This window comes from Ovis aries, chromosome 2, assembly GCF_016772045.2.
Source record: "Ovis aries strain OAR_USU_Benz2616 breed Rambouillet chromosome 2, ARS-UI_Ramb_v3.0, whole genome shotgun sequence".
Classification (NCBI taxonomy): domain Eukaryota; kingdom Metazoa; phylum Chordata; class Mammalia; order Artiodactyla; family Bovidae; genus Ovis; species Ovis aries.
Window position 1 is genome coordinate 68,765,306 of NC_056055.1, and position 22,594 is coordinate 68,787,899.

Genomic DNA, 22,594 nt, shown 5'->3' on the forward strand with positions numbered 1-22,594 from the left:
AAGTCAAAAAAAAATAAATAAATCTCAATGATTTCTTTATGTATGCACTGAACTTTATAGTCATGATGTAGCTAACAAGTGGGAAAACAATGTAAATATTCTATTATTAAAGATATTATATTTATTAGATATGAAATCTTTTGATTGATAAACTAAGAGTATAATATATTTTTTAATACAATAGAATTCAAATTCCAGCCCATTTATACTATATATGACCTTTGGAAATTTCCTCAACCTTTTAATGCCTTCCCTTCCTTTCCTCGGCTGTAAAAACGTGATAGCAATGTCTATATCTTAGGGTTGTGATAAAGAGGAAATGAGAGAACTTCTATGAAAGTCTTGGCAGCAAATGTTTCTATCCTCTCCTCTCTTTTTCTTGTAACCATGAGCCTATGCGCATTTAGGAAAAATGAGAATGTATCCTCAAAGTAATCTTGATAATGTTATCAGGTCTTGAATAATTGCCACATGCTCTTCATTTCACTGTGTGCTTAAAATTCTGTTGACTTAAGAACAATAGTGAATTATTATTTTTTTAAAAATTGAGTTCTGTTTTTACAAGTTTGGCAGGTGAAAATCTGTTCACATGACTATTTTTTGAAAAATTGAAAGTCAAAAAACTATAATATTGACAGGTCTATAAAATTATGAGTTTTTAATGGATCAGTCAGACAAGTTTTAACACATTTTCCTCAGAACTACTTAAACAAATACTTTCTATGTGTAATTGATCATGATCTTAAAAATAAACCTTTTAAATTGTGGGTCCCTATTTTGTTTGCATACATCTGTACCTATGTATAAATATAAATATATACATGAGTATAATAAAGTAACATTTCAGACATTCAAAATCTAATAAATTATTGCTGAATTTGTAATAATGGCTTATTACTCTATAAGGTAATTATTTAATTCTGTAATTTTATATTCCTATTTGGCCATTATTTGAAATATATAAATGAAGTAAAAATACCATATTATAGAAAAGTATTATGAAAGCTTTAAAAGTTTTTCTTTTTACCGTTTGAAAACTTAAGTTTTCAAGCCTAACCTTGTGCTGGACATTTTGTCTCTTTTATTAGACTACCTGCTTTTCACTATAGATGGTAACAGATAAATAGTGCTGAATGTCAGGTTTAAAATTACTATGCTGAAATCCCTCTACTAAGCATATTCCCAGAGAAAACTGTATTTCAAAAAGATACATGCACCCTAATATTCATAGCAGCACTGTTTACAAGAGCCAGGACATGGAAGCAACCTGGATGTCCATCAGTAGAGGAATGGATACAGAAGATGTAGTACACTTATAAATGGAATATTACTTGGCCATAAAAAGGAATGAAATTGAGTCATTTGTGGAGATGTGGATGAGCCCAGAGACTGTCATACAGAGTGAATTAAGTCAGAAAGAGAAAAACAAATATTGTATGTTACCCCATATATGTGGAATCTAGAAAAGATGGTATAAAATTGATCCTATTTGCAAGGCAGAAATAGAAACACAGACATAGGGCACAGATGTATGGGTACCAAGTGAGAAAAGGAGAGGTGAACTTTTACTGGCACCATAGTTTTGCCTTTCCAGATGAACTTCTTTCACTTAGTAATATGCATTTAAGTTTCCTCCATGATTTTTCATGGCTTAATAGCTCATTTCTTTTTAGCACTGAATAATATTTTATTGTCTGAATGTGCCACAGTTTTTTATCCGTTCACCTATTGAAGGACATCTTGGTTACTTCCAAGTTGTAGCAATTATGAATAAAGCTGCTGTAAGCATCTGTGTGCAGATTTTTGTGTGGACATCACTTTTCAAGTCCTTTGGATAAATACCAGGAAGCACGATTGCTGGATCATGTAGTAAGATCAATAATATTTTAACTGCAGCTGCAGAAGCTCGAGGTGGAAAAAATCGTGCCAGTGGCTCAGATGAAGAACAAGAAGGGACCAGTGCAATTAATCAGAATGTGGCATTGGCTATAGCTGGAAATTTTAATTTGAAGACAAGTGGAACAGTGTTGTCTTCCCTGGTATGTTGGTCCACATTTCTCCTGTTTATTTTTCATTTTGTGTCTCTTCCCATCTATTAATGGATGTGTTCCTCAATTCACCTACCAGAACCCAGGATAGAGCAGGCAGTGAGATTTCTGCCTTATTGCTCAATGCTGGAAGAAATCGTGTGAGGCTAGCAGTTGAGAAGGAAAATGACACAGGTGAGATAACACAGAGTCAGACAGGATTCTGACAGCGGCAAGAGCCTCACAGAACAAATTCAGGCGATTTCAGTAGTGTTAAGTTCAAGGTTTGGAAAACCAAGAAAGATGAACTTGGAAAATCTGAGATATTGCAAAGGAGATCAAATCAAGGATCCCTCAGGTGGGAGGCTTGCACTCTGTGGAGTCTACCTCTGTCCCTTGCTGAGCTCTGACAATCCCTTTGCCAAGACATAGTTGCATTCTCCAGCTTAATTTAAGTTTGCATTTCAGTGTAGCATTCATATCTGCAGAGAACTCAACCCAGTTCTTTTCTGGGAAGACAGCTTCTCAGCCTATAATTCTGCTGTGCTGAGTGACTGTCTTCTCTTCCCTCTAGCACTCCCCGATTCCCACCCCGCCCCAACACACACCCATAAGAGCTGAAGGACAAGAGGTGAAAAAGAGAAAAGACATGGGGACTTGACATTACTCATCCTACAGCTGAACAAATCTGATGTGCTTTCTGACCTCCTCTGCCTTTCTAATACCCATCTTACCAAAATTGGGTGCTTCAGGTGGTATGTGCCTTTATATTCTTGTTTGTCTCCAACAGAGAAACTCAAAAGTCCAAGGTTCACCTCTTAGAAGATATTTCCTATGAAGTTATAATACATTTAAAAATATTACTTCTTCTTGTGGTCATACTCAGAAAAACTAAAGTTAGAGTAACTTCATAAGCCCTATCCTCCCCATTCAAACCTACTATTCCCCTCACATATGAACTAACACCTCTCCGCAGCTTCACTCCTACATTCCGCTGGATATTAGTTACGCCACGTGAATCACATCTTGTCCTTTGTGTTGTTTGGATGAGTGACAGAGAGTGTGCTCAACACTCTAAAATGAACACTTGTGGCCAAAGCATGAGAGCAAATAGCCTAAGCCCCCACACCCTGTCCCCAGGAAAACATAAATTGTTGTTGAAGTACTGTTCTAAAAGACTCCACTGAATTATGTATTTAATTCATTTGCTGAGCAGTTCATGACCCTTATACTTTGGACTCTGACAAAAAAGCTAAATCTTGACTAGTTAGGGTATTTTGGGAACCAAGCCAGGGTAGTTATCTGCTATAAATCCAACCCTGCAGTTTCCGGTGTGAAGGAGATATACTTAATTTTAGCAGCTTGGAAGCCCTTGTGGATTACTGAGATTGGGTGGGGGGAGGGCATGGTCAAGGTCTAGGGCAGACCACCAGACCACACTGCTCCTGAAACAGACTGCTGCTGCTGCCTCGCTTCAGTCGTGTCCGACTCTGCAACCCCATAGATGGCAGCCCACCAGGCTCCCCCGTCCCGGGGATTCTCCAGGCAAGAACACTGGAGTGGGTTGCCATTTCCTTCTCCAATGCATGAAAGTGAAGTCGCTCAGTCGTGTTGGACTCCTAGTGACCCCATAAACTGCAGCCTACCAGGCTCCTCCGTTCATGAGATTGTCCAGGCAAGAGTACTGGAGTGGGGTGCCATTGCCTTCTCCGGCTCCTGAACAGAGGGTGTCCACAATTAGACATGGCTGAAAGCCTCATTAGAATACTGCCCCGGACCAGCCCCTTTTCCCAGCAGCCCAGCTCAAAGAACACAGCTTCCACTGCCGGGAGAAGGCAGAGTTCCCCTAAAGAGACCCCCAGCCCAGGAAGAAGTACAGACACTGTGTCCTAGGAAACCAGCATTCCTTTCATTGTGTCTGCTGCTCAGCTTCTTCCCTTGCATCCACCTCCCAATCTGCCTCCTTCCAGCCCTACAAGCAGTACAACATGCTGAACGCTGACACGACCCGGAACCTCATGATCTGCTTCCTGTGGATCATGAAAAACGCGGACCAGAGCCTCCTTAGGAGGTGGATTGCCGACCTGCCGTCGATGCAGCTAAACAGGATTTTAGATCTCCTTTTCATCTGTGTCTCATGTTTTGAATACAAGGTATCTCTCAAGTTCTGTCTTGTCACTGTTCCCCTCTGTTTGGGCAATGGCAGCATCCTTAATTTTGTCTTATTTCTGTATTAAAGTCTATAAGCCATTTGCATATCCGTAACCTGTCTAGATATGATAATTCTACCGGGAAAAGATCTCTGTCTTCTTCAGAGAGAATGTCATTCCCGCTGACAGAATTTCAGCCAGAGGATCCCCCAGAACAGGGTGTCTGTGTAGCGTATGTCCAAACTGGCTGATGTCACCATGGGGTGTCCTGCCTTTAGGATTCTCCCCGTGAACAGAGAGCTCCCCAAACTTAATGAACTCCTGCCTCTGTCCTGTCCAGGGAAAACAGAGTTCTGACAAAGTCAGTACCCAAGTTCTGCAGAAGTCGAGGGATGTCAAGGCCAGGCTGGAAGAGGCTTTGCTCCGTGGAGAAGGGGCCCGAGGGGAGATGATGCGGCGCTGCCGGACTCCAGGTGTGTTGGGTCAGCCGTTCCCTGCTCTCCGTCAGCAGAGTTTGGTACCCTTTATGGGAATGAGCATCCTCCCCACATGATGAGTAGACACCATCACTTTCTTAACACGTTGTGGTAATAGAGACAAGCAGATTCTGGGATTCGGCGCACGATGAATGTGATATTAGCCGCATTCCTCTAAGGGAAAGCTCCTTTTCTGAGATCACAGGAGCCCTGAAAATGTCCTCAGATGGCATCTTCTGTTTAAAACTTCCTGGTGGTAAAAGATCCCATCCAAGAATATGAATCGTGGGATGGTGAATGGTGTCTCCCTCACTTCTCCCTGGGATATTTGAAGAGTCTATGTAGATAGTCCTACTGGATAGTTCTGGTTCCAAGATCATCTCCTCAAGTCATGCAGGGTTTACTAGAGTAGGTCCAGTCCCCTCCTGCAGTGGTCTTAGAGGGTCCTACCCCACAGTCTGAGAGTAATCTCCAAAAGGCTGAGTTCTTCTCTTTAGGGCATATCAGCCTTATCCATTGTGCTCAAGGAAAACAAAGTGATGGTTCCTGCTCTTCAGTGGGACACAGTGGCAGAGAACTTGGAAGGAGCTGAGCTTCTCAGGGGTGGTTGGGCACCCTTTTTCAACACCAGCACTCTTCGTAAATAAATAATTTGGGGAGAAACCCTGTTTCACTAGAACCCTGTGTCCATGGGAGGAGATGTGCTTGCCAACACTCCAGAAAGGCTTCTGAGGTCTAGCCTGTCAATCAAAGAGCAGACTAACCCATCCCAGACTTGGTTGTGAGTTTGGCCTCCCACCAGCACCAGCATGGATTCTAATTATCTGGAGAAATAGCACTGAGTCCCCTCAGTTGAGCTTGTTAGAACTTCTGGTTATCTTGCTACTACTGCTAATCAAATTCCTGTTGTGCATTTCTTAACTCCTAGGGAATGACCGATTTCCAGGCCTAAATGAAAATTTGAGATGGAGGAAAGAGCAGACACATTGGCGGCAAGCTAATGAGAAGCTAGATAAGTAAGTCACTCAGCAGCTTTGTGCCACTTTTACCTAAAGTTCAAAACGATTTTTCCCAGACTACTTGTGTTACTGAAACAACTACATCCTTCCAAGGGTAAGAAAATGAAACATCATTACCTATATACATTTAGCTCATCCAGGGTTCCAGGATAATCAATGGTGTAAAGAGTTATGATTTCCAGCTCTTAAACATTTATCACATTAATAAGCATTTAAAGAAAACTAATGTTTAGCAATCTCAGCTATCTAAACAAAGGTTGCTGATGAGGCAGGACAGGGTACCCAGAACCACTTCATTTCAATCCATATTTCCACTCCAGAAATGTGTACAAAGATGTATATTCAGGGATATTTATGTCAGCATTACATAAATTTGAAAAAAAAATTGTTGTTTAGTCACTAAGTCTTGTTCAACTCTTTGCAACCACATGGACTGTAGCCTGCCAGGTTCCTCTGTCCATGGGATTTCCCAGGCAAGAATACTGCAGTGGGTTGCTATTTCCTCCTCTAGGGGATCTTCCTGAGCCAGGGATCGAACCCGAGTCTCATGTGTCTCCCAAGTCTCAATGCCCCTGCATTGGAAGGCAGATTCTTTATTGCTGAGCCACCAGGGAAGCCCCACACAAAATTGAAACATTCTAAATGTTAAAGAATAGGGAAATAGATAATGAAATATTAGGTTGGCATTTAAATGTTTCCAAATCATTTTAATGATATGGGAAATGCTTTGGATTCAATGTTAAGTGAACAAAGCAGACTAGACATTTGTTTTTAGAGTATAATTTTAAATCTCTACACATAGTAGATATATTTTTAAAAGACTGGAAGGAAATCTCTTTGTGTTGAGAGTGTTTGTGAAGGATGTTTTACTTTTTATACTTTTCTGTATTTCCTACAATGAATGTGTATTATGATATATTATTATCAGGAAATAATGCTAAATTAAAAGAAGAAAAACCTGCTTGGATTGCAATATATGCTATATCCATATTGCAATATACACTATATCCATATTGCAATATACACAACAGTTTGGACCTTTGAGGGCTAAAACTAAATTGTTTGAATAGATAGCACATATTAATATCTGCTGTTCCTCTTAGCAAGAGGTAGCCTACTGAATCCTCCGGTTCACTGGCAAAGCATTATGTGGCTTAAGACAGCCCCTCCCCAAATGCATACACTTGACAAGGCATACGCAGGGTATCCCCATGGTATATAAAACATCCGTTGTAAGGAGGGGTGGGGGATGAGGTGGGCTTGAGTAGCAGTGTTTTTTTATAAATAAATATGTTGCTGTCTTTGTTGTTATCACAAGAATGGATCATTCTGGTTCATTTATGGGACTTTTGGAAGTCAAGTTTATTTTAAAACATTAAGGAGATAAATATTTTTATTATATGTGTTACTTGTATAGCCCAGTTGTTCCTTTTAGGAATCGTATCCATTTGCTTTGGGTATTTTGTGCTGTTCTAAGTTCCCTGAACTGATTTATAAACTATTGATTCTGAGAGTCTGTAAGTTTTAATTTCGGCATTGAACGCCCCCGCCCCCTCTCCACCCCACCAACACACACAAATTAAAGAACTGTTGCATGTAGTTAGTTAACACAGAACTGCTTAGGCAGTTAGGCCATCTACTCCATGAGATTAAAAGAAGAGCCGAACAGAAAGCATGATTGCCTGGGCTATGTAAGTGGATGTTTGGGGAAACCTTTCCCTTTTGTCACAGAAACCACACAGTACTGAGGCTTTCCATACAGGGCATACCAAACCCCTCCAGGTCAAGTCAGCCCTGAGCTGCGTTTTGGGCTGCTTGTTACCAGAGGTAATGATTCACTTCTGATCATCTTCATGGGTGATTTTTTAAGAGAGACACCATAGTAAATTATAACCATGCAAGTTAGCTGTTTGGAAAACTTTTATAATTATAGCAGTGGTGTCTTTCACCTTCTTTTAGATCACTTTTCAATGATTTTGGCTCTGTTTCTTTTAGAGCAGTCATTTTCAACCCAGCTGTGTATTAAAATCGCCTGGGGAGCTTTAATAGCTCCCAGTGCTCAGATGTACCCCAGGCCAGTTAACTCAGGATCTTCAGCAATGGGACCCAGAAAACAGTATGTGGTGAAAGCCCCATTTGATTCTGGTGAAATCAGATTTGAGAACCATTGTTTTGAAGAAATAGCTGATAAGCTTTTTAAATCCAGATTAATGGTGATGATGGTTGCACAATATGAGTATACTTGGGACCACTTAACTGTACACTTAAAAATGGTTAAGGTGGTAAGTTTTATGTTGTGTGTATTTTGCCACAATTTAAAAATTTGGGGGAAAAGCCCCAGATGAGGTCATGCTCGATCTGCACTGTCTGGCACAGTCGCCATGGTGGTACAGTAAGTGAAAAGAGACAGGCCAGATTTCGAACTTAGCACAGATACAAGAATGTAAAATATCTCATCAATACATTTTATTGTGATTACACATCAGCAATATTTTTGGTATATTGGGTTCAATAAAATATATTAACATTCATTTCACCAGTGTGGCTATCTCAAAATAGAAAATGACACAAGTAACCCCCCATTATGTTTCTGTTAAATAGCTTTGCTCTAAATGTAAACCTACCAGTAAATTAATAAAAAGAAACTTTTCTGTTTCACTTCTTTACATAAATATTGTCATTTGGAGAATGGGGAAAAAGTATAGAGCAGCTTGGGACCACAGAGCCTATCCTAGGCATGAAAACATGTAAAACATAGAAAGTGTTAATTCTGAGTCCTCAGTGGTACATAAGCAACAGCAGTGCCCCCATCATTGGGTGAAGGGACTCGAGCACAGCTAAGTGATGATCTTGGACCAAGACTTTTGAGCTCATATCAGGATGCCCCAGCCCCTATGGCAACACTTTAGCCACTGGGACATCTTGAGAGAGTCAGTTCTTCACACTTCCCTTTGCTGGCCACTAACTTTGAAGATATGAAATTTCTCTTTCCAGCTTCACTTGAAATTTATGAGAACGGATGAATTAATACATAAAATGCTCTGATTCCTTTAAAAAAAAAAAGAACCTAATAGAAAAGCAGCACTAGGTAATTTCCCATTCCCTAGGGGGTAATAAACACTGACATCCAGCAGGAAGTGAGATGGTGTGCCCGACAGGAATGCAGCCTTGCTTCCCATTGGAAAAGGACAAAAGGCCCATACTTGACTGTGCAACCCCAAAGCAGTCTTTGGAAAGTCAAGACACTGACTCTTGCCTGACCACTTCTGAAACATCATCCTTTCCTAATCCAGCAGCATCGTGATTAGCCAAATTCATGACAAACCCAGTCTCACTTCCTCTAGCTTGTTGCAGAGGCCTTCTGGCTCAGGTTGGGAGATGATTCTCACAGGTGAAATGCAAGAATGACCCTCAAGCTTTAAGCAACAATCTGATTGGCTGGCCTAATTGCTAGTAATAACCAATAATTGCTTTTCTACCCATTTGTTATTTTTATAATTGTCATCATTCTTCATAATAGTGGGGATGCGGATGGCTGGGAGGCTCTACCTAGAAAAGCTTTTAACCAGGCTCCAATTACACAAGGTACCTATATTCCTTAGTTGCCAGTGACCAGCTGCTTTGTTTTCACTCCTAGATTGACTCTTCAGAAGATTTCTTTACACTTGGCATATGGATTACCATCATCAGGAAATGACCAGATTTGATGTGCACTTTAATTTGACCTCTTTTTGTTTCTTAGAACAAAGGCAGAGTTAGATCAAGAAGCCTTGATCAGTGGCAATCTGGCTACAGAAGCAAATTTAATCATCCTTGATATGCAGGAAAACATTATCCAGGTGAGGACAACAAACTCCTGATCTGTTCAACATGAATATGTCCACTGGAATTTAATAAGAATCCTTTATAGAAAATTGAGAAAAAATAAGCGTGATGAAAATGCTATTTGTTTAATGAAGTCAGGAAGTTTACTATTTACAGTGAAAGTGAGTTACTCAGTTGCATCCGACTCTTTGTGACCCCATGGACTGTGCAGTCCTTGGAATTCTCCAGGCCAGAATACTGGAATGGATAGCCTTTTCCTTCTCCAGGGGATCTTCCTGACCCAGGGATCAAACTCAGGTCTCCCTCATCGTAGGTGGATTCTTTACCAGCTGAGCCACAAGGGAAGCCAGATAAAGGAAGTGAAAGTGAAAGAATATTTACAGTAGTGAAAACTATTTACGATAGCATCCACCTTAGAAATTCCAGAAATACTCAAACAGAACATTCTTCTGGATTCATTGACTTGATGTTCACTTGGAAAGAGTTAGGTGCTTGACAGACTGACCCTCATAGTTAAATCTACTTGAGCGTATGCAAAGATTATAATGTCAGTGGTGGGCTTATAATTCAGTACCTATAATAGTTGTGGTAGGTAGGTTTTTGTGGGTTTTTTTTTGCTAGGTCAACCCCATTTGAATTATGGTTGATGTCTGTATGGGAGCTAAGATTATGACTGGACGAAGTGAAAAGAGTGCAAAGTGTGATTAATGATGTCTGTTTTGGACACAAATTAATGAAAAAAAAATAATCTGTACCACGAATTTGCCAACCCTGCTGTAGAAAAGTATTCTATCACTGTGAACTTTACCGTAATGCAGTTCACCATACTAATTTCATCTTCTAAGTGAATGTTTCCAGAAATTCTCAAGACATCTAGGTGATAACGTTTTTAGTTAACCTCAGAAATGAGTCCTAACGTTTCCAATGAAAAATCATTTATTAGAATGGATCCAGTATTGTTTCTAGGGCTAGAAAAGGAAATATCGTCAAAATACAGTTGAACCTTAGTAATCCAACTTTTGTCTCTTAAAATGTAATTATTGTATAAAAATAAAGACAAAAAGTATATGGTATCTTTGATAAATACTTGGTATCAAATACTTGGCATCACATTGATTATATCTTTATACAATACTGCTTTGAGTGCTATCGTCTTAACATCCGTGTTCAAAATGTACTTGCAGTTTTCAAAGGCAGTTGAAAATTGTTACTGACATTGGTGGTATTAGTCCTGCTGCAGGTGATACATAAGCTTCTATTTATAAATGATCACTGCCACAAGCAGCCCCTGGGAGGCTCACAAGGAAAGCTGTGCCTTGTATACAAGGAAAAAGACCTTTCCAAAAGCTTACCCAGGATGAGGGGGAAGTGTGCTTTATAGCTTGGGTTAGTGGCCCAGAATAAGGCATAAATCCCAAATCAGTTGGGAGTTTTGGAATAAAGTCTTGTGGAAATAGGGCTTCAGCACTCCTGGTGATGGACTATGTGCAGGGTACTTTCTCAAACCCTTAAGATCCTAGACCAAGAGATGGAATGTCAGCGTCACTGTGCTGATTGCCAAAAGTATCTACTTCTGTCTTCCCCTCTCAGTTCAGGGGCATAGCACAGGGATACATTGATGCTGTTCTTCTCTTCCCCCAGGCTAGCTCGGCTCTGGACTGCAAAGACAGCCTTTTGGGAGGCGTACTAAGGGTCCTTGTGAATTCTCTGAGCTGTGATCAGAGCACCACATACCTAACTCACTGCTTTGCAACACTCCGTGCTCTCATTGCCAAGGTAAACATGGGATGCTTGTTCTCTTACTCTTAATTAAGGGTTAAGATTCTCATCAGTCTAGCTTCACATTTCTTGCTTCAGGTGCCCAAAAACGCGCAGACCACCACTGTGTTAAGTGACACTGAGGTAAAAGTCTTAAGTCTCATTAGGAAGGTAGCAGATACACTGATTCTGTGAGGCTCACCAGTGCCTCTCACATTAGAAATGTGGGCCCACTCACTGGAGACATGAGAGTGGAAATCAATTGAGCAGATTTGTTTTTCACCTTTTTTTAAAAAAATTAATATCTGAATGAGATTCAGTTCCTCTGCATGACTCCCATTAGTGAGTCTTACAAAATGTCATATCATAAAATGCCACAAAGTTTAGAAATAAATTTCTCATAGCCTGAAGAATATAGATTTTCCGAAAGTAAAATGGTGTATTGCAGATCTCTGTGCTCCACCCCTCAGCCCCCTCCACTTTATTGAAAATCTTGGTTGTTGACCTCTACCTGGTATCTTTTACATTTAGAAAGTGGACTCCTGGTGCTTCCCTGGTGGTCCAGTGGTTAAGACTCTGCATTTTCAGTATTTCGATCCCTGGTTGGGAAACTAAGATCCCACAAGCCATGAGACACAGCTGAAATAAAGTGGACTCTCTCTTCTCTCACCTGTTGGGATCATTTGCTCTTAGTCACCAATAATTTCCAGGGAAACATGGGATAATTCCTTCAGAGCAGTGACTTCACCTGGCTAACCATGCAGATAATTATGTAGCCTTGATCTTAGTAAGCAGCTCCTAATGAGATCAAGTCAACTCCATTGCCTCAGTTCATCTTCTGACTCAAGTAACTCATTATCTTTATGGAGCAGTGCATTAACTCTTCTGGGCTTTGCTTGTCCAAGCAGACATTTAATATCTCAACAGGCATCTGGTCCAGAAAGGGTATGAATGTGCCAAGTGATGTCTAATGCCGCTGTGTCTCTCCTAGTTTGGCGACTTGTTGTTTGAGGAGGAAGTGGAGCAGTGTGCAGACCTGTGTCAGCGAGTGCTGCACCACTGCAGCAGCGGCATGGACATCACCCGCAGCCAAGCCTGCGCCACTCTCTACCTCCTCATGAGGTTCAGCTTTGGAGCCACCAGCGTAAGTGCTCAAGGGGACCACGAATCAAGAGTCAGTGCAAAGCACTATGGAGGAAAAGTGTGCACTATTGCAGTTGACTTCTACCCTGTGTGAAGGGAACAATTGCACATGTAGATGGATAGCAGCCTTTTTCTGAATTTCCATCTAGAAGTAAAGTATTAAGACTGATGAATGCAGTGTTTTCCATCAGTGTGTTTCCATAAGAAGTGAATGGCTATGTGTAGATTCAAGGTTGTCATCTGTGGGTGAAAAATACAACAGAATTAGGACTTTGGAAGAGCTTCTCTTGTTTCCACATTCTGATTGACTGGTGCCAGAATGACCTGTGGAAGAGGATTTGAAATGATCACTCTCATGTATGGCTGAGTGTTCAGTGAAGCTTAGTAGCCTTTGGAATTCAGCCTTATTACAGCACAGTCTTAGCTGATCTAGATTTTGGTGTGCTCTTTTGCAGTTTACATTTGTGGTCATGTTAATGAGCATGTTCAGCTGATATTCAAAGATAATTTGGTCCATGGAAGAATGGCAGGGTCTGCAGAATGTATTAGGTGTAGCTATTGAAAAGCCTTCAGGACATTTGTCAGGGCCCCTTGGAATCACCATATTTTTCCATGGGCCTAGAAGAAAAGGAGAAACAACGTCAATGCCTACCCAGAGTCCAGAAATCTCAGAAATCTTGCCCATGTAGATTCTGCTCCTCTTTGAAGTTTAAGTAAAGTTCCAAGAAGAGGAATCTTGGCACAAAAGGAGACATTCTGTGACCCAGCTGTGTAGGAACCTTTCAGCGTTAATGCACAGAGCTGGCCCAGTCCTCAATGAAAATTTAAAGGGAGCTGAAAGATTTATGTCAGAGCAATACCCATTTAAACCATTTAAACAACAATATGAATCATGAGGAAAGTATGGCTCACATTTCTTTGGGAAAAAAAGAAATGATTGATCTTGGGTAAAGGAAACACTAGAGAGTTATTGTTGTCTGGCTCTGCCTCCTCCAATTATCTACTAGCTGACTGCTTCTTGTTTGTTCCACCATTTTTCCCCTGACTCAGAACTTTGCAAGAGTAAAGATGCAAGTAACCATGTCTCTGGCATCTTTGGTGGGAAAAGCACAAGACTTTAACGAGGAGTACCTGAGAAGATCCTTGAGGACAATTTTGGCCTACGCAGAAGAGGACACAGCCATGCAGACCACTCCTTTTCCCATGCAGGTAGACCGAAGAGCATGCTTTGTCTCATACGTGGGCCTGGGATCAGCCAGTTTTAAACCTCTGTGGGTGTGTCCGACTCTTTGCGACCCCGTGGACTGTAGCCCACCAGGCTCCTCCGTCCATGGGATTCTCCAGGCAAGAATACTGGAGTGGGTTGCCATTTCCTTCTCCATATATATATATACAAACATACATATATATGTGTGTGTATAAGATATATAACATATTTTATATAACTTATGAAATATAATTATGTCATATGATACAGATAATTATGCAAAATATTGTCATATGCATTATATGGAACCTAAGCTGAGGTCCTAAGCTACCTCCTAGTTGTTATAAAAAGCCCTGATGTCCAGAGTACAGTTGCAGGCTTACATGTTACAAAGAACTGAAACTGATTTAACCAAAAAAGTACTGGAGAGGGAAGATAGTATAAGGATTCAGGACTAATACATGGATGTCAGAGGCCAACTCACGCATAGGTCTTGGCAGTGCCTGGGCCTGCAAAGATGAAGGTCAAAGAGGATCCAGTCTAGACTTCCCTCCACCTGTGGTCTCTCCTATCTTAGCAAAGCCTGCTCATGATTGCCCCTTGGACTCTCAGTGCAGTCCTAACTTTCTGTTACTATGGACTACAGTGCTAAGGTTGTTTGGGGTATACACTTTTTTTTTCCTTCCAGGTGGAAGAACTTCTCTGCAATCTGAATAGCATTTTATATGACACAGTGAAAATGAGGGAATTTCAGGAAGATCCTGAGATGCTTATGGATCTCATGTACAGGTGAACTTCTCTGATGAAATGAAAAGTGTGTTACTTAAAGATCTAGGGTTTGCCACTATGGAGTTTTTATGAATATAATTATCACAGGAAATGTGGCTACACTGATTTGGCTGACAGCCAGAACTGTACTTAGAAATTGGTAGAAAATCATCATTTGGAGGGTGTTGATTCATGTACACGTTTTCAGAAAGTGTTCCCTGATTTAAAGGGAGGTATATATTTTTAACATTATTTTCTACTTACCATAGAATGAGAGAAAAGCTATCAACTGTTACATGAATTATATCTGAAATTTTTTCCACTTACATTCAGACATGCATGTAAGTTTCATTTAGAAATCATATTTTACTCTGTAGTTTAAATTTTTGCTTTATAATCCTTGTTTTAGGAGAAACTACTTACAAAGACAAAATTGTTCTGACATGATGTCATAAGAATGGTAGTATTTTTGTCTTCTGTTATTATTTTGAGATAAAGGAAAGCAAAGGAAGAAAAATTACTAGTGCTCCATTCAAATATTCATCAGTTTATCAGGTCTTTTCTTCCCCCATAAATCTTTAACTAAATGATAGCATTCTTAGGGTCCTACACACCCTAGACATGAAATAAAAACAGTTGGACTGATACATGTTTGCCTTTTCTCTTATTTTCTGAACATGCAGGCAAAACTCTCAAGGGAAAAAAGTGTCCATACCCAATAGAAAAACAATATCACTAACCAGTTGTCTTTGAAACTTTCTAAACCCATCTTCAGAATTGCCAAGAGTTACCAGGCATCTCCTGATCTGCGTCTGACCTGGCTCCAGAACATGGCAGAGAAACACACCAAGAGGAAGTGCTACACGGAGGCCGCCATGTGCCTGGTACACGCGGCTGCTTTGGTGGCTGAATATCTGAGCATGTTGGAGGACCACAGCTACCTGCCCGTGGGCAGCGTCAGCTTTCAGGTGGGGGCAAGTTCACCTTTTCCTTTGGTGCAGTGGCTCTCCTCTGGGGGCATTTGCCAATCTCTGGAAATATTTTTGGTTGTTACAGCTGAGGGTGGGAGGGTGGGTACTAGTGGCATTTAATAGGTATAAAGCCAGGGATGCTGCTAAACACCCTACAATGCATAGGACAGCTCCCACCACAAAAAAGTTATCTGGCCCCCAAATATCAATATTGCCAAGGCTGAGAAGACCTGCTTTAGTGTATTATATTTGCCTCTTCTAATAGCTTCACTGTCTTGTGGGTTTTTTTTTAATTATTATTTACAGTGAATATAGATTTGATAGGCATTTTGACATTCCTAAATACTTTCACATCCATGATTTCATTTGACCTTCTCTGTAAACCAGTGAGACAGACAAATAGAGCAGATATTATTACTCCTGCTGCACAGATAAATTGAGAGAGCAACTTTTCTAAGGTCATTTAAACTCTTTCTCAGAGACTTATAACTGGCACAGTATACTGACAAATGTGAAAGTATTTTTTCCAAATATTGGAGAAATTATTCCCCTCCGGGCCCATTCCTTTGATTACACTCCCCAACTCTTTAACATCTTCCTCTCTAAAACTGAGAAAGAACCAAACAACCTGGGAAGGAAAAAAGGGCTGAATCAATACTGTCTTAGGATAAGCTGAATATTACCCATAGTTAGCAATGGGAAGTTGTCTGCTAGGTCTGAAAGTTGATTCAGGTTGCAATGTCAGTGGTCACTTGGACTGTTTTTGCTGAGTACTTTAAACAGTCTTTAGAGGAAACAAAAATTTTATGGGTACTTTTAGAGGCCTAATCCGTAGAAATGACCATCCCTGAAACCTGTAACAGTATAGTACAGAAAGAGAGCCCTTTTCAAGGCAGACTCACAAAGCTGTTTGCTTTACAAGTGTTTGGATTATTCCTGTTTGAATTTACAGGACTGATTTTATAAAAGGCTTTATTCTCATTGTTGCTCTTCAACACAGTTTTGTGATGCTGTGTGAACCAGAAAGAGGAGATAATTAAAAGTAGCTTTCCCAGGCTTAGAAAGTAAGACACAAAAACTGCTGTTGGCAGAGCCAGGAGTTTCTGATTTCCTGAATACTGTTCACCAGGCAATCTGGGTATTCCCTCATATTATTAATTCCTCCTTTCTTATGATCTTCAATACTAATAATATTTGTCATTTCATTCTCAGCAAATAAATTTTTTTCTCAATTCAGAAGTGTTCATTATAAAAAGCCAAAAATTTAATTCTTACCCAAAAAGCATAAAAATATCACACCTGATTTTGAATCATATAATAGTGAAGAAAGGTATAAAAGCCAATTTTAGATATATTTTTTTTGCCAAATTTATTTTGACCATTTGATATTAGCAAGGAAAAATATAAATATTACTCTTTCAGTTCCCAGAAATCTTTGGGCTTACCACTTAATATGGAATTATATCATCCTTTTGTCTTGTTTCATTAACTAAACTATTACTTATAAACTTTAATGCCTTTTCTCCATTTACTGTATTTTATTTTATATTTATCACTTAAATATTAATGGCATTTAATTATTGTTTCATGTTTAGTAAGCCTTGCAATTCTTATTTCACCTAGAATTCTATTGCTTATAGTAAGTCATATCAAGGTGAGTAGAACAGTTATTCTAGAAACAACAGAAAAACTCCTTGTTGTCCCTATGTGGGGGCATATAGCTCTATTTTTTCATAGATCTTTATTCACTTATCCATTCTTTTAGGTGATATTTATTGAGCATTTATTTTGTCCTTACAAACTTTACAGTAATTCCAGCCAGAGAGTGACATCATATAGCTAATTCTTCCAGTTCTTATTCAATTACAATGATAACTGCTGTAATAAAGAGGTACAAGAAAGTGTGAGTATTTGTCACATGACCCAGCTTGGGGGCCATGGAATGTTCAGAAAGACAAGGAAGGGGAAGGGGAAGCAGAAGGAACTGTGAAGAATGAGGTCTTCAACACACAGAACATGGCGAGAAGAGAAGCCAAATTACCCTGATGCTTATGAACCAAGTCTCCTTTCTCTCGAATGAGACATGGCAAATCTTTTAGGAAATGTGTGCTTGCACATGGCAGAAAACCTAACCCAGACTGACCTAAGGTAGAAATGGAACTTATCAGCTTACATGAAAGAGATGAGTCTGGAGTAGCACCTGCCAAACTGGACCTAGGGGCCCAAACAATGTCATCAGACCTCAGTGTCATCATCACTTCCAGTCTCTGCTTTCTGTTATGTCAGCTCAGCTTCTTTCTTCACTGGCTTCCCACGCTCATTGAGACATATTTGTTCACATGTGCCTAGGTTCAAGTCCAGGAGAGTAGAGAAATGCCTTATTTCCAGAAGCTGCATTGACCATCTCAGTGCATCTGTTGGTTCTGACCAGGTCATGTGCTCATCTCTGAACCAATCATAGTGGCCAGAGACATGGAATGCTATGATTGGCTGGACGAGAGTTGAGGTCCACACCTGGAGTTATGGATGGTTTCCCAGGAGGCTTTACTTTATAGAAGGATGAAGGAATTTGGGGCAGCATTAACAACAGATGTCCAGTGTTGGTTTCTTAAATGCTGTGTGCTTTAGTTTTCAACCTTGTTCTGCTCCAATAAAATTGAAATTTTGGAAAGGAATTATAAACTGGAGATAAATAAATCTGTGCAAGGAAAATAACCCTGAGGCCACTGAATTCCAAGGAGCTGAGATCGTTGAATCTGTGCCCCAGAGTGCAGTATTTATTCCACAAATGTAGATATGTCTACATTCTTAGATACTGATGTTACTTTTACCTCCCTGATTCTGAAGCCAGAAAAGTCTGCCCAGAATCTTTTCCCTGTGACTACAGCTAATAAGACTGCTGCTGCTGCTGCTGCTAAGTCACTTCAGTCGTGTCTGACTCTGTGTGACCCCATAGACAATAGTCCACCAGGCTCCCCTGTCCCTGGGATTCTCCAGGCAAGAACACTGGAGTGGACTGCCGTTTCCTTCTCCAGTGCATGAAAGTGAAAAGTGAAACAAGTCGCTCAGTCGTGTCCGACTCTTCGCGACCCCATGGACTGCAGCCCACCAGGCTCCTCTGTCCATGGGATTTTCCAGGCAAGAGTACTGGAGTGGGGTGCCATTTCCTTCTCTGGCTAATAAGACTGCATAACTGCAAATATACTCCTCTACGTGTGGACAATTGCATCTAATACTAATAGGATTCGTTTCTTGGGTCATTAGATTTTTTCAACGAGATCTCTTGGACCTTCTGTTATTTCTAGTTCAGAAACATCATAGTAGAAAGACCAGGTTTGAAAAAAGACTGGTCACAAAAAGTTCTGAGAGTCTCCTGTATTCTCAAAACTACCTTATAAGAAGACACAGGACTGGAACAACTCTATCTGCCTTGACGCTCAGGATGAGTCACTCGATCATGCTAGCCAGGCCAACAAGAGGCAGACAGATTTTACTTCAGTAGCCAACCCTGGTCAATTGATAGTGGTTGATTGGAGTACCATACTGAGAGGAATTTTGAAAAAAGCTTCAGGAAAAAGAGTACTATAGTTAATCAGTTCTGTCTGCTATGAGTCTAGACGTATGAGGAAATAGCATGTGTGCTACCTGTTTGCCAGCCCTAAGCTACAAAGGTTTCCAGTTTTTTTTAATGTTCCATGTGCATTTTTTCTATATCCATGAGACAGATTGAAGAAAATGATTCTTGGCCTGTCAAAAGTATGAGAGTCCCTGCCAGAGCCAGAACTGAGGTGAGGTGAGCAAGGCATGTCAAGTGCAGAATTTAAGGAAGCACTCACTCTCGGGGTCCAGCAGGTTCCAGGTCCTATCTTACAGAATCCTGAGAGTGTTTCCTAAATGTTATGACCTGGGGTTTTCACCTTGCTCACCCTAGCCCTGGACCTGATCACTGCATTCTCTGTGAGAGACTTTCAGCTTTATGGTTTATGTAAAAAGAAAAGTGTGCAGAAAGGAACAAAATGTTTGAGGGGAGAGGAAAAAAAACCAGTAACTGCTGCATTGTCATAAAGATTCCCATAAAGAAGGCCTTCTCATTTGCAGTTGTCCTGTGATAGTATGACTGTTCACCTACAAGCCAAGTCAGTAGTAGCGAGTACTTTAGAGTTTCACTCAGCTGGTGAAACAAGGAGTCTAATTAACTTTTTAAAAAGTTAATTTTAAAAACCACAATTCCTGCTGAATGTCCCTTAGGGTCCTTTCTCTAAAGCAACTCAGCTGTTGTTACGTTGAGGTAAGTGTCCTTTCTGTATCTGCCAATGGTTAAAAAGAAAAGAAAATCTTGAGTTTTGAAGGCCAGTGGTTCTGTGTGTTCTTTCAAAATGAGTGGCAGCCAGAGGCTGTTCTAGATGGAATTACAGACCTTTTACAGTCATACAAGGTGAGGCTGTTGGAGTGATGGCTTCCTCATCCCTACCATGGACTCCTGTGGTGCCTTGTTAGTCGGGTTCCCCAATTCTCCGGGCTCATACTGCGTTCTCTTACAGAATATTTCTTCCAACGTGCTGGAGGAGTCTGCCGTCTCTGATGACACCCTGTCGCCTGATGAGGATGGGGTGTGCTCCGGCCGGTACTTCACGGAGAGTGGCCTCGTGGGCCTACTGGAGCAGGCGGCCGAGCTCTTCAGCACGGTCAGTACACACCACCCTCTGGGTTGCCACAGGCAGCCTGAACTTCAGTGCTGGTGCCCCGTGTGTGGGTTTTAGTGCCCAGCCAGTCAGTTCCACTTCATGATGACACCACGCACAGGATGCACAGGGCACGGGAGGGGCCGGAGGACTTTGATGTATGTAAATTGGCTCAGCTCTCAAGGAGGTGAGAAAGCCTTTCATCACTGCAATATTCTGGCTTTCACTACATGCTCATTAGCTGGGCAGCAGTTTCACAGTATTATTTCCATTTAATAGAGGTGGAAATTAAGCCACAGCAAGGTGAAACGGCTTGCCCAGGCTTACACCGTAAATCACAAGGCATGTTCTCATTCTCTCATTTATTCTCCTTGAGAGAACTCCTAGGGTGGAGCCTCTGGGAGAAGAGAAAAATAATAGGCAGACCTTTCCTGACAGCTGCGTAATCCTCAGGATTGTCACAGACAACAGACAGTGCAGAGGAATGTAGGAGTAGAAACCGCAGACACTCCCCTCCCTCACTAACCTAATCTGGGTCTGTTGATGATGTTCAGTCGTGTCCAGCTCTTTTGAGACCCCATGGACTGTAGCCCTCCAGGCTCTGCTGTCCATGGGATTTCCCAGGCAAGAATATTGGAGTGGATTGCCATTTCCTCTTCCAAGGGATCTTCCTGACCCAGGGATTGAACCTATGTCTCCTGCACTGAAGATTATTCTTCACCACTGAGCCACCTGGGAAGCCCAGTCTGGGTCTAAATACTCCAAATTAAAGGGAAAAAAAGTATAGGTTAAGTTACTGAGTTTCAGGTCAGGAAAGAAAGTCTGTTGTTCATTTTCATAATTTCCCTACTCCCTCAAATTTTAACCCAAGTAAATATTTAATACTTCACTCAATTTAGCTGATCCAATTTGTTTTCGTCCTAATATTTTTCATTCTTCTCTGCTTTTCATTTCCATGTTTCCACCCTACAACTGATGTGAATTGTCGTTTTAATTATCTTCTGTTTCTCAGCTTTCCCTTTCAGAATCCAGATAACATCTAGGATACTTTGTTTTTCCTGAAATTCAAGAAAACCAGCTAGTTAGACTTCTAAGTATTTTCAGGCATTCAGTGAACATCTGCCTATATGAGGACCCCCATCTGACTATATGATGCCCAAGATTGTCTTCCTGAATTGTTCTTAGTCCCTGCTGCCAGTCTCCTGTCCTATTTTTTTCCCAAGAAACTGCTTTTTCCAACTTAACATTATCAGATAGGACCACTGAGCATGTGTCTAGTTCAGTTTGAATCCTACAACCATCCCAAAGATCTCAGAGTTTATTCCTGCACTGTAAGATATTGTGATACCGATATTAAATCCATTCCCTAAGTGCCCAGTGGATTAAATTCTCTTTGATTTTTTTCCTCCTCTTTCCAAGGGAGGACTGTACGAGACGGTTAATGAAGTCTACAAGCTGGTCATCCCCATCCTGGAAGCTCATCGAGACTTCCGGAAGCTGACCTCCACCCATGAAAAGCTGCAGAAGGCCTTTGACAGCATCATTAGCAAGGTAGCTGAGGGTCCCGACTAACAAGTCCAATGATCTGATAGCAGGCGACTCAGTCTCAGAGATGCTTGGCCCTTCTTCCTCCCCAGGGAGTGACTGACCTTATGGACATCAGTACTATAGCTCTCTCCTATCAAATGGAAAAGGGCTGGAAATAGAGGACTGTAATTCAAACTGTGAAGGAAGGCAGTTGAATTACTTTGCAACCAGGAATGTGAAAATCTCTTAAATTCACTTAAAAGAAATCCTAGAAATCTTTCGTGGGTTGTTTTTTTTTTTTTTTGCTATTATTTCCCAAATTTGTTCTATAAACATCAATTTTTTTAAAGGTGTGAATTGTTTGTATTTGCCATAGGAATAAAATGCCTTGTAACCCAACAATAAAAGACTCCTGCCCTTTGCAACCCAATGGATCCTCAAGAATTACAAAACTAAGGAGAGGTTTTCTTATTTTGTCCATCAGGGTCATAAGAGGATGTTTGGAACCTACTTCCGAGTTGGCTTTTATGGATCCAAATTTGGGGATCTGGATGAGAAGGAATTCGTTTACAAAGAGCCTGCAATTACCAAGCTTCCTGAGATCTCTCACAGACTAGAGGTAAGACAAGTGATTCTGGGTGATTAACATTGTATACTTTACAAAAAGCAAGTTGTAATGGGTCATTACAACAAAACTAAGAGTCATTCATTCATCATTGATCCATATATAAAGTTTCCCACATTGCCTGTGTAAAAGCAAGATATTAGGTTAAATCATGAGATAAAGCAAGGTAAGGATGCCTGTGTGCATGCTAACTCTTCAATCACGTCTGACTCTTTGCAACTCCTTGGACTGTAGCCCACCAGGCTCCTCTGTCCGTGGGATTCTCCAGGCGAGAATACTGGGGTGGATAGCCTCCTCCAGTAGATCTTCCTGACCCAGGGATCCAACTCAAGTCTCTTACGTCTCGTGCACTGGGAGGCAGGTCCTTTACCACTAGTGGCACCTGGGAAGCCCCATACTCTTCAAAGTTTGTAAAT

The 22,594-nt window shown here is 40.9% G+C and overlaps 1 protein-coding gene across 10 annotated transcripts in view; it reads left to right on the forward strand.

Annotated features, from left to right (window-relative positions):
- The window catches only part of DOCK8 (dedicator of cytokinesis 8), a 266,032-nt gene that overhangs the window by 222,355 nt on the left and 21,083 nt on the right, over window positions 1–22,594 (forward strand). For all 10 annotated transcript variants that reach the window (XM_060410909.1, XM_060410910.1, XM_042243384.2 and 7 more), the window contains 13 exons: window positions 1,897–2,039; window positions 3,998–4,180; window positions 4,518–4,650; window positions 5,582–5,669; window positions 9,415–9,511; window positions 11,139–11,273; window positions 12,247–12,399; window positions 13,449–13,607; window positions 14,294–14,394; window positions 15,149–15,341; window positions 19,886–20,029; window positions 21,446–21,577; window positions 22,038–22,172. In XM_060410909.1, the coding sequence (XP_060266892.1) occupies window positions 1,897–2,039; window positions 3,998–4,180; window positions 4,518–4,650; window positions 5,582–5,669; window positions 9,415–9,511; window positions 11,139–11,273; window positions 12,247–12,399; window positions 13,449–13,607; window positions 14,294–14,394; window positions 15,149–15,341; window positions 19,886–20,029; window positions 21,446–21,577; window positions 22,038–22,172 (1,796 nt within the window). The remainder of the gene's footprint in view (window positions 1–1,896; window positions 2,040–3,997; window positions 4,181–4,517; window positions 4,651–5,581; window positions 5,670–9,414; window positions 9,512–11,138; window positions 11,274–12,246; window positions 12,400–13,448; window positions 13,608–14,293; window positions 14,395–15,148; window positions 15,342–19,885; window positions 20,030–21,445; window positions 21,578–22,037; window positions 22,173–22,594) is intronic.